Genomic DNA, 11685 nt, shown 5'->3' with positions numbered 1-11685 from the left:
GGATGGAGCTGATAGGTTGAAAATGATGAAATAAATAAAATAAAACTCTGGAGGAAGTATAAGTAGTAGCCAGAAACAAAAAACCTAGAAAAGAATGGGTGGAAGAGAAAATAAGAAAAAAGAATACATAATGAAATAACTATCCGCATACGAAGGACAAAGTTAAAACGGAAGCAATTAAAATATTTGAGATGAATAGTAAGAAAAACAAAATAAGATAGAATCAGAAAGGGTACAAATATCAATAAGTTCGACAAAAAAATATTTTTATAATATCTATTGGAAATAGTGTGTATCGTACCCTCAACTTAACAGTTTTAAATTGTTTCCGGAAAGGATGAAATAACAAGTAAACTGATAAAATAATTGGCTGAAGAAGTAAGGATATGTAAAGAAGCATGAAAAACATAAATGATTGCCAAATAGTAAAGGGAACTAATATATAAGAAAAAAGATCAATACGTTTGGATGGTCAGTAACTGCAGTTTTAGGAACATTGAGAGAATATATGCAGCATGGGTTGAAAGAGTAAGAATAGAAAAACGACAATAACATACAAGTGTTTGGAAAATTGATAGAAAGGAGAAGAATTATGTCTAACGTACATAGATATTTGGACGGTTTAGAACACCATATGACAAAAAGAGAAATGGAAATACCAGTAACACTAATAAATGAATTAGAAAGCACAACATGGAAACAATAAACAGGAATGGAAAGGAGAATGACTAATAATAAAAGCAAGAAAACAAGCATACAGTTTATATCGAGTTTTTAGTTATTTTGGTCATAGAAAATTAAAAGAATTAAAGGAAAAGGAAAATAATGAAAAACAATAATAGGATATAAATATTAGAACCGTTTAGAATCATTATTAGTTGTAAACATTTATTATTAATTCAAAATAAAATGCAGATATTATTAAACAAGTGGAATGCAGAGAATGAAAGAATGAAAATAAAAATAATTATAATACGACAAAAATTATGATAATAAATGATACAGAAAACAGGAAATGTTGATTGAACAAGTAGAACAAACAGAGCAATAATTAATAAAACTATCCTAGAACAAAAACAGATGTGAAAACAAGAATAAAAGAATACATAATGTAATAACAATCCGTAAGCGAAAGGGAATTGAGTTATTCAGAAAAGGCATTAAGTAAAAATGGAAGAAATCAACATTTTTGAAAAAAATAGTAGGAAAAATTAGCACAGAAGCAAAAACGAAAATGACTATGCATGAAAATAAACCAAGAAAATAGGAACATTAACAAAATAATGGATAGATCAGAAAAATGGAATAGGAAGACATGAATAAAACCTTGGAGGAAATGTTAAGTACTTGTCAAAATCAGAAAACCTTGAAAAGAATAGGTGGAAGAAGAAACAAGAAAAAAAAATCAAAATGTACTAATGCGAAAGAGAATAGAGTGATACAAAGAAAGGGCAAAGCTAGAACAGAAAAAATTGAGGTATTTGAGGAAAATGGCAGGACAAACGAAATGGGGCAGAATCAGAAACAAAAATGATGATGCGGACATCAATAATTAAGCATATGAGAAAGAAACAGGTAAATTGGTGTGGAAGTATAATGATAAAATAGCCAGGAAAATAATGAAGATGTGCAAACCAAGGAGAAATCGAAGAGGAACACCAATAAAACATTGGAATGACCAGATGGTCAAAAGGAGAAAATAAATAAAACAAATCTCTTGAGGAAGTTTAAGTACTTGCACGAAACAGATAGTCTCGTCAAGAATGAGTGGAAGAGGAAACAATGATATTAACAGAAAACATAAAGCCATTGAAGTATTTGAGGAAAATGATATAAAAAACCAAATGATAAAAAATCAGAAATAAAAATGATGAAATAAAAAAGGTAAAGTTAAATTGGTGTGCTAACAAAAGAGAAATCGAAGAAAGTACCAACAGAACATTGGAATAACCAGATGGATGGAAAAGGAGAAAATAAATAAAATAGGGAAGTGTAAGATTTTGTAAACAAAAAAAAAATGACAAGAGGAGTACCAACAAAACAATGGATTGACCAGATAGATGGAGTAGGTGGAAAGAAATAAAAGTTTTCACAAAATGTAAGTATTTGTTAGAGGAGAAACGTTGAAAAGAATTGGTGGAAGAGGCGACAAACCTCCAAACCTGAAACGGTATAAACTTCAAACAAGAAGATGAAATTTATTTCTATGCTCATCCAAAGTTCTCTTTTGTTGGCATGTCTAGAAAAATAATGATGAATACTGTTCTGAATGATCAATAGTTTGTATTCCTTTAATTCGTTAATACATCCAACCTCAATTTTTTTTCATTTACCTTAAAATTATCTAAATAATGGCTGAGTTGATCACACTGCATCACGGAAGAAGTAGAGGAACCATACCAGGCTACGTGCGCTTGAGGTACTTGTGCTCCACACGTTGTTATCGTTAATATTTTTCCCGGCCACCAAGGAAATCCGTGCACTTTACCCCAAACTACATCGCCCACTAGTAGACGGATTCCTAAATAAAAAAAAAACGAAACAAAAAATCAATTCATTATAAAAGGAATCGAAACAAAAATAGATTTGACTTTACTACTAGTGGGCAAATTTCCTGTCACTCCATCTATGCAAAGAAATAGAAGAAAATAGGAAAATTAGGTCTTATTGTAAACTAAGAAGATGAATAGAAGACCTGAAGGGGGATTGTGAACAGCACAGATAAAAAATGTACTTCTTTTACAAAATTGTATCTCCACATAACTAGCTTGTATGAGGATCTTTTGGTGAGTGAGGGCTCGAAGGTAGAGTTCGTTTGGGTGTCCCAGTCACTCCAACAACAACCGGGATCAACAAATCTACCGATGGACCCAGAAACTATTCTTAGTATAGCCAAAAGTGTTACTATTATATTTTTCAGTAATCTGTTCGTAAAATTAACTCTGCACAGATAGATGGAACCACCTGGTACACTGATTTGGACTCAAAAAGTATTTGAGACGATGAAAATTGTTCTAAGAAATTCTAATGATTGTTTTCTACTCTGGAAATTTGGAAAATTACTCTATTTCTTTTTCAAAATTGTATCTCCACATCACCAGTTTGTAAGAGGATTTTTTTCCGCTTTGAGAATGCTACTATCTTCCAAGCCGAAGTGGAAAAACCGTCTTGCCATAACTGGTGAGTGATGGATCAAAAGTAGAGCTCGTTTGTGTATCCCAGTCACTACAACAACAACAAGATCGATACATTCACCAAACTGGGATCAGCAAATTCACCGATGGACCCAGAAATTATTTGAAATTTGGAAAATAACTTCATTTTTTGTTAATAAATTTTTCTGGCTTGAGGATAATGGTACTGTTTTCTAATCCGAAGTTGTTTTCGATGGGATGGAATGCTTTGAGCTTAATGCTGGAGTGCAGAAAATCCTACAAGAGCTAGTGAGTGATGGCTGCAAAGTCTCAGCTCTTTTGGGTGTACCAGACCCATTCTTGGTATAGCCATTACATCTCTTATTAGTCTGATAGTACAATAAACTCTGCAGTAATGGATGGAAGCACTTGGTATGAGACAAAGTAAAGCAACATAATTGAACCTTCGACTAATGACTGGTCTTTTAGACTTTGGGGACTATCTGGAATGATTCTTATGCATGGAGGAGAAAGAAACTGCAGACCATTTCATCGGTGAGTGTCTAGAAGATTCAAACACCTGGATAAGCCCAGTGACGTTAAAATCTTCAAGCCAAGATGTTTGATAGTTTTAAAAAGGTAACGAAGGGTCTATGTCGTTGGTACATCTATGTCGTTGGTACATTTATTGTCAATTTGAGGTGTCCAAAAGGTAGAATTTTGTATATAAGAACGCAGGAGTGTTGTCAATTGTTCGATGTAGATATCGAACATAAAATTTGATAACCAAGTACATTCTCTAATCAAATTGATAAATAATTACTTGATAATCAAGAAAATGGATAACTAACCCAATAAAAACGTCCGGTAGTGAGAATTGGGCATAAACAGACCAATAACAAGAAATGAAAGTGATAAGAAGAATGGTTTAATCAAGAGCAAATGCTGATAGAATGACAAATAATGCTATGGTTTAACCAACTTATATCTTACCATCTGCTCCTAAAGAACTGGGAACGGTATGTGTATTTATGCGTAGCATAACCGGTGGATTACTGGGAGATGGAAAATCTGGTACGGTTTCGCTGTGTTCATCCGAACTTGACATATCTTCATGGTTATCGGACGAAGCTTGTTGTGTATAAGAATTGTTTAAACGTTTCAAATTTATAGACAGTTTCTGCGTGATGTACTGTTCTTTAGATTCGTCCTGCGTTGAACTAACCTTAAAAATATTTGAAAACAAAATTATGTTTATAAGTTCTTCAGGCGCTAAATGAGTTTTTGTATTAGTGAACGATCAGCAAATGTCGTTTTGGTAATATGTGGATGTTGAATTAAAAAGATAAATTTTAAAATATCGCTTGGTTCATATCCTACATGTAATTTTGGCGCAAAGCGCAACCACGAGCTCTCTTTAGACTGTGCTGACTCTTCTCCTTCAAAGGATACAATCAAAAATTGGTTTTATATTGGACGCACGTCGACGGATCTCCAAATGAAGGAGCGTGAGTTAGCTGAGACTGAACTTCAAAATATCGCACGGGTCATATCCTGCATGAAAATTTGGGGACCGTAAAGCACAACCTCGAGACTACTTCAGAGTAGTCTTTGACGCTGTTTCAACGCGATCCGAAGGAGTTTCTGCGTCGTTTTGTGATAGTGGATCCACTAGTACGCACTAGATACCAATGAACAGTCCAAACAATGGATTTCATGAGGAAAACGAGCTCTGATGAAGGAGAAAACTGTCCTGGACGTGGACGTCACCGTTTTATTGGATTCACAAGGTGGAGAAAGTCAAAATGATCACAAAGGTGTACTATACCGAATTATTGTACCGGTTCGATGCCGAAGTGAAGAAAAGTTGGCCCCATTTGAAGAAAAAAACAATATTACATCACCGGTTCACACCTCCGCTTCGAATTATGCTACAAACTGCTGCCCCATCGAACCGTATTGTCCAGATTTGTGACTGATTTTTGTGTTCAAACTTGAAATAATCACTCGCCGGGATAAAATTTCGAATCTAGGCTGCCACAGAGGCCCACTTTACAGACTTTTCAAATTTATTAAAGTTATAGACGTTGGAGGATCGCTGGGTCAAATGTATCGAACTAAAAGATATATATTTGGAAATAAATCTTCACTTTTTCGGAATTTTTATTGTTATTTTGTAGGCTAAGTACTTATCGCAGAAGCCTCGTGTATAATTTTAAAAAAATTATTTAAATCTTAGGATTTGACGTACCTGTAATAAAAAATTATTCCACGCAGCAGATGTCATCTCTGGGATTGGTGATTCAAACGATTCTTCAAAAACTTCTCGTCTCAAAAAAAATAATAACGATCTTGCTTTTGAATTTTTTGGTATCACATAAATTAGATTATTCAACAAAAATTAATATACTTACAATAGAAACCATACAACGTCTCAAAACCAAACAATAATCTTTAGATTTTTCACTTTATATTTTAGACAATTCAAAATTCAATATTTTTTATTTAAAAGACATTGAGGGTACTTTTTGGAGGGTTTTTATACTAGTATGACGTAAAAAGTTAGTATAGGGGTTCGAAAACATCAATTTTAATAAATATACGAGGGCGATGCCGAAAATTTTTTTCAACTTCAAGTACGATATAGTTTTAGAAGGCGTAGTTCCCGCGTTTCTTAAAAATTAGGATGTCTACGTCAAGTGAAACATTACGAAATTATTCCAAATTTAACTTTATACTATCAGAATTTAACGTCATAATATTTTTATTAAATCTATTTACACAAACACAACAATCAACCTTCAAGAGAATCAAACTAAATTAAAATTTAACAGAAATTTTTGTTTGGAACCCGGACCTGTTTAAAAATGGCGAAGTAACGTCATTACTAGTGCGGTGTTACGTACCATCGTTTCGGCAAAGATAATACGAGGTTAGTTCTAAAAACGAAACTTCCAAGCGACCTCTGTGGGGCATGACACCAATGAAATGGTGTCAGCACACGTTAATTGACATTCAACGGTTTTTAATAAATATCAAGATTCAAATCCTGTACTTTGTCTAACAACTTTATCGCGCGCTGAAGACCGGCTATACCGATTTGTTTACAGTACCTAGAGGCACTGAATCCGTATTAGATGTCGGTTGTGGGTATTTGGAGCACGCGCACTTTGTTGTACCATCACCAGTCTTGTTATTTGATAGATATACTTCGTATATAAATATTATTTGACCCATAGAGAAATACCTGTCTTGTCGATTTTTTTTTAATTTTTAATTTGAAGTAGAGATGGCGCGTTTAGACGCAGATAAGAATCCATGCCATAGAAGAATAGAGAATAGTGAATACAAGAGCATTAAATCAAAGATAGAGGTAAAGAGACACAAGAGGGAAATATAGAGAAAAGATGAAAGAGATAATAGTGAAACTGCGAGAAGAATACAAGAGATAGATGGAAGAGAAACGAAAAAGAAAACATACGGGCGAAAAGCAGATGCAAAAAGGAAAGATAAGAGAGACAATCAAGAAGGGTAACATTAGACGTAGAGACGAGAAGAAGACACAAAAACAAAAGATCAGATTAAGAGAAACAGAAATACAAGAGAAAAAGATGATAGAGGTACGGAAAAGGAAGATGAGAGAAAAGGATACAGGAAATATAAGTTAGGAGTAAGAGAGGGTAAGTTGAGTTCTAAAGACAAGAAAAACATATGAGACACAGAGAGAGAGAGAGAGAGAGAGAGAGAAGATACAAGATGAGAGAAAGAGAGATACAGGATGAGAGAAAGAGAGATACGAGAGGAAAAAATAAGAGATACAAAAAGGAAAGATGAAAGGGGAGCTAGAAATACGTACAAGAGGAAAATATGAGAAAGGAGGATGCAAAAGGAAAATGTCAAAGTGAGAGTAAGGTCCAGAGGAAGCAATTAGAGGTAAAGACGCGAGAAGAATATACAAGAGGAAAAGATGAGATAGAGAAGATACAAAATGAGAGAAAGAGATAGGAGAGGGAAAGAGAAGAGATACAAAAAGGAAAGATAAGAGACAGAGAGAGGGATGACAAATACAAACAACAGGAAAATATGAGAGAGATAGGGGGGATACAAAAAGGAAATATAAGATAAGAGTGAGAGAAAGTGAAAAATGGGAAATATGAGTGATAAAAACGAAAAGAACATACAAGGGGATGAGATAATGGAGAGAAATATACAAAGGGGAAAGATAAGAGAGAGAGAGAAATATACAAGAGGGAAAGTGTGATAAAGACGAAAAGAACATACAACAGAAGATGAAAAAGAGAGAGAAATATACAAGAGGGAAAGATGAGAGAGATACAAAAAGGAAGGACGATAGATAGGGGGATGAAAAAAGGAAATATAAGATAAGAAAGAGTGAGAGATAGTTAAAAGATGGAAATATAAGTGATAAAGACGAAAAGAGCATACAAGAGGTGAAGATGAGAAAGAGGGAGATATATACAAGAGGGAAAGATACAAAAAGGAAGGACGATAGATAGGGGGGATGAAAAAAGGAAATATAAGATAAGAAAGAGTGAGAGATAGTTAAAAGATGGAAATATAAGTGATAAAGACGAAAAGAGCATACAAGAGGTGAAGATGAGAAAGAAGGAGATATATACAAGAGGGAAAGATGGGAGAGATACAAAAAGGAAGGACGATAGATAGGGGGGATGAAAAAAGGAAATATAAGATAAGAAAGAGTGAGAGATAGTTAAAAGATGGAAATATAAGTGATAAAGACGAAAAGAGCATACAAGAGGTGAAGATGAGAAAGAGGGAGATATATACAAGAGGGAAAGATGGGAGAGATACAAAAAGGAAGGACGATAGATAGCGGGATGAAAAAAGGAAATATAAGATAAGAAAGAGTGAGAGATAGTTAAAAGATGGAAATATAAGTGATAAAGACGAAAAGAGCATACAAGAGGTGAAGATGAGAAAGAAGGAGATATATACAAGAGGGAAAGATGGGAGAGATACAAAAAGGAAGGACGATAGATAGGGGGGATGAAAAAAGGAAATATAAGATAAGAAAGAGTGAGAGATAGTTAAAAGATGGAAATATAAGTGATAAAGACGAAAAGAGCATACAAGAGGTGAAGATGAGAAAGAGGGAGATATATACAAGAGGGAAAGATGGGAGAGATACAAAAAGGAAGGACGATAGATAGGGGGGATGAAAAAAGGAAATATAAGATAAGAAAGAGTGAGAGATAGTTAAAAGATGGAAATATAAGTGATAAAGACGAAAAGAGCATACAAGAGGTGAAGATGAGAAAGAGGGAGATATATACAAGAGGGAAAGATGGGAGAGATACAAAAAGGAAGGACGATAGATAGGGGGGATGAAAAAAGGAAAGATGAAAAGATGAGAGAGAAAGAGAAATATATAAGAGAGAAATATTAGAGAGATACAAAGGGTGAAGTCTCGAAACAAGGGTCAATAAAAAGTTACCACAAGCTCGAAATGCAACTCTCTGGAATACAGATAGTTCTGAGATAGAGCAAAGAGCTGTACTGGCCATTTTTGAACCAAAATAGAAGCTTTCATGACAGAGATTAGCGATTATAGATTTTGCGAAGAAACCAAAAGAGAAAGTAGAGCATCTACTCCAGCTCGTTTTAGCAAAAGGTTCAGGTACCTAGTAGTGGTGCTAAAGGGGACAAAGTAAGAGTGTACATACGTCGAAGACTGAACAATGAGATGCAGAGACGTGTACAAAATATCTTTTTTGATATAGATGCAGATCGTTTGGAAAGGAAAAACGACTCCCCAAACAATCTAATCTAAATTAATGAACATATTTTTAAAATAATGATTTACAACAATAGCCAAACATTCAGGTTCGTTCAGAGGGTTAAAATAAGTCAAGAAGACACCTAAGAGACCAAAATTAGGAACGAAAAGGGTCTCGATTTGTATTAGACTCTTCTTCTTTAACATATAAATGAACCCCAGACTTTATACATTAACACGAGCCTGTTTATTGCACACCTTTATCACCTGGTTAAGTTTAAGCCAGGTAAATACTGATAAACCTCGGCTGTTTGCTATGTCTTCTTCAAGGAATTATTTAAAAATCCTGGCAGGACAGCACGAATCACTATTATGTGTCACTATAGAGTGGAGAATGAGAAATAATAAAAAATCGGGATAAAAAAACCGTGGAAACAAAATGATATTGTACAACACCTTCTATTTTAAAGAGATTTTGTACAATTGCTAATGTTATACATTAATAAATTTTCTAAATAGATATTTTTAAATCAGGGCATTGATATATCGATAGCCTGTGACAGTACACAATTAATAAACGACTTCTACCAGAGCCGACATCTACTGATCGTTTAATAATTATTTATCTATTAAATCTAGTTGTCATCTTTAACTAGTGACAATTGACTTACTTCTCCTTCTTTATGCTTTCTGTCTTTTTCTTCTTTGTGCTTCTTTTTATGTTTCACCTTGTGTTTTCTTCTCCTCGGTAGGTTAATGTCGTAAGTAGAACACATATATCTAGGAGATCCGTTACCTAAGCCTTGTCTTGGTGATGCCGAGCCTATAGTGTACCTAGGAGACGCTCCGCCTAAGTAGAGGGGTGAGCCGCCTAACAGGACTTTTCTTCGTGCTTCCTTTTTGGCTTTTTTAAGGGCTCTAAAGCAGACGGAATTTTTTTTAGGTTGCTTTTAGTGTAAAGTTTCTCGAATTTTAAGTTATTTACACTAGCGAGGGAAATGTCTGGCAAAACATTAGGCTTCGGAAGTATTTAAAATGGAATAACTTCCATTGTTTGGTATCCTCATTACCAAATACGTGGAAATAGTACAGAATTTGATTTTTAAATGCCATAGATATAAATTCAAAATACAAATTGTTAATTATAATTATTATAATTCGGTAAAAATTATCGTTTTAATGTTTATTTTTAAAATAATAGATTCTCTGATTTTTGGTTTGGAATTTGATTTGTTCCGCGAGTGGCTTTGCCCCGAGAAGGCCTATAGATGTTTTAGCCATCGTGGTGTAGGGTAAAATGGGGTGATAGGGGTCAGAGGGCAATACCGGTCACCCCTATATTTATTTGAGAAAGATAGATCCAGCAACGACTGTAAGATGCGCAGTAGACAAGTGCCGTTACCGTCACAGCTGTGAATTCGTTAGTTAAGCCTCGATGACACTGGGCTAGTTTACAAGCTGCTAGTCGGCGAGTTCGCGAGTAGCTTGTAAACTTGCTCCGTGCCATTGAGCTTTTTACAATCTGCTTTTAAGTATCCGATTGTAAAAAAGCTGCTTGAAAAAATAGAGAGCCTTAATTTAGTAGCCATTCGCTGGCGCGTTGGACTGTAAGCTAGTAAACTAGCTGTGTGTCATAGTCGCTGCTAGTGAACTAGTTTCGAGCTTCTTTGTATATTGGACTTTTGGCAATTCAAGCTAGGTATGTCGAAGGAAGTAGTTCGCGCAATGCTGGAACCTAAAGTTGCTGCAATCGCTTCGACTTCAAAATCAGCACCTTCTCTCAATTACAGTGTTGAAGACCTCCTTCCGAAACCAAAGAAAAATACCAAAGTGACAAAACCTAAACAGCATTCGAGTATTTTAACATCTACAACACCGAAAAACTTATTGGAAGAAAAGAAAAAAGCAAAACTGGAAAAGTCCAAGGGTGAAACAAATAAAATAAAACGTCTTGAGGAAGCCAATAGAAAAATACTAAATTCGCCTGAGAGAACCAGCACTACCAGCGCCAAAAAAGTGCGTCGATAGCGAAAGAAGAGAAGAAAATAAATTCAAAACTGAAAAGAAAATCAGAAAAAGAACCGATGCAACATCATCTGACTCTGATATTGAAATGGATATGTATCTGTAGTGACAATGAAAATAATGAGACAGATTTCGCCTTATGTGTGATTTGTGGGGCAAGTATAATGAAATGTGGTACAGGTGGACAATGGGCACATTCCCTGTGTTCTGCAAAGGACTCCCCCACCGGATAAATGTGTGATTTTTGTATTTGACCGGTATTACCAATGCTATGACCGGTATGTTGCGACAATGCCGGTCAAAGTAAATTTTTTTAAATTTAATTAAGAGTTTTTACCAAAAAATATCAGATTTTCAGTATCGTTTGTATTTTACGACTTACACTAACATGTATGTTTCATTTTTCTTCTATCAGACTAAATGTATGTTTTATATTTTGACTTTTATGCCCAAATTGCGTTAAGTGACCGCCATTACCACATTCTACCAAGCTGAAGTTTATTTACTTTTTATTAGTAAATATTAAGTAGGCTAGAAATCAAAATTGAAATTTGAATAGAACCTGTTGTCATACGGGTGTTATTGGAGTCGTTTACAGATATTTGAAACATTCATCTTGATCAAAAAATGAAATTAAATCGTCAGATCCGATGAATATGGTGGGTGGTTAACCAAATCGAAATACACTTCGTGAATCCTAGCCATGGCGAGTGTGAGTTATCAAAGCGTAGTATTTCCGTATCTGAAGGGGCACTATTAAAAAAATTA

General features: G+C 34.6%; 1 protein-coding gene across 2 annotated transcripts in view; it reads right to left on the bottom strand.

Annotated features, from left to right (window-relative positions):
- The window catches only part of LOC130449739 (PWWP domain-containing protein 2A-like), a 30515-nt gene that overhangs the window by 2929 nt on the left and 15901 nt on the right, over nt 1-11685 (bottom strand). The window contains exons 6-8 of one of the 2 annotated variants that reach the window (XM_056787723.1): nt 9564-9810; nt 4128-4359; nt 2334-2521 (exon numbers count right to left, since the gene is read on the bottom strand). In XM_056787723.1, the coding sequence (XP_056643701.1) occupies nt 2334-2521; nt 4128-4359; nt 9564-9810 (667 nt within the window). The remainder of the gene's footprint in view (nt 1-2333; nt 2522-4127; nt 4360-9563; nt 9811-11685) is intronic. The other variant, XM_056787724.1, reaches the window with a different exon arrangement.

The sequence above is a fragment of the Diorhabda sublineata genome, chromosome 10 (genome assembly GCF_026230105.1).
Source record: "Diorhabda sublineata isolate icDioSubl1.1 chromosome 10, icDioSubl1.1, whole genome shotgun sequence".
NCBI lineage: Eukaryota > Metazoa > Arthropoda > Insecta > Coleoptera > Chrysomelidae > Diorhabda > Diorhabda sublineata.
This window is presented reverse-complemented; position numbering and strand designations above follow the sequence as displayed.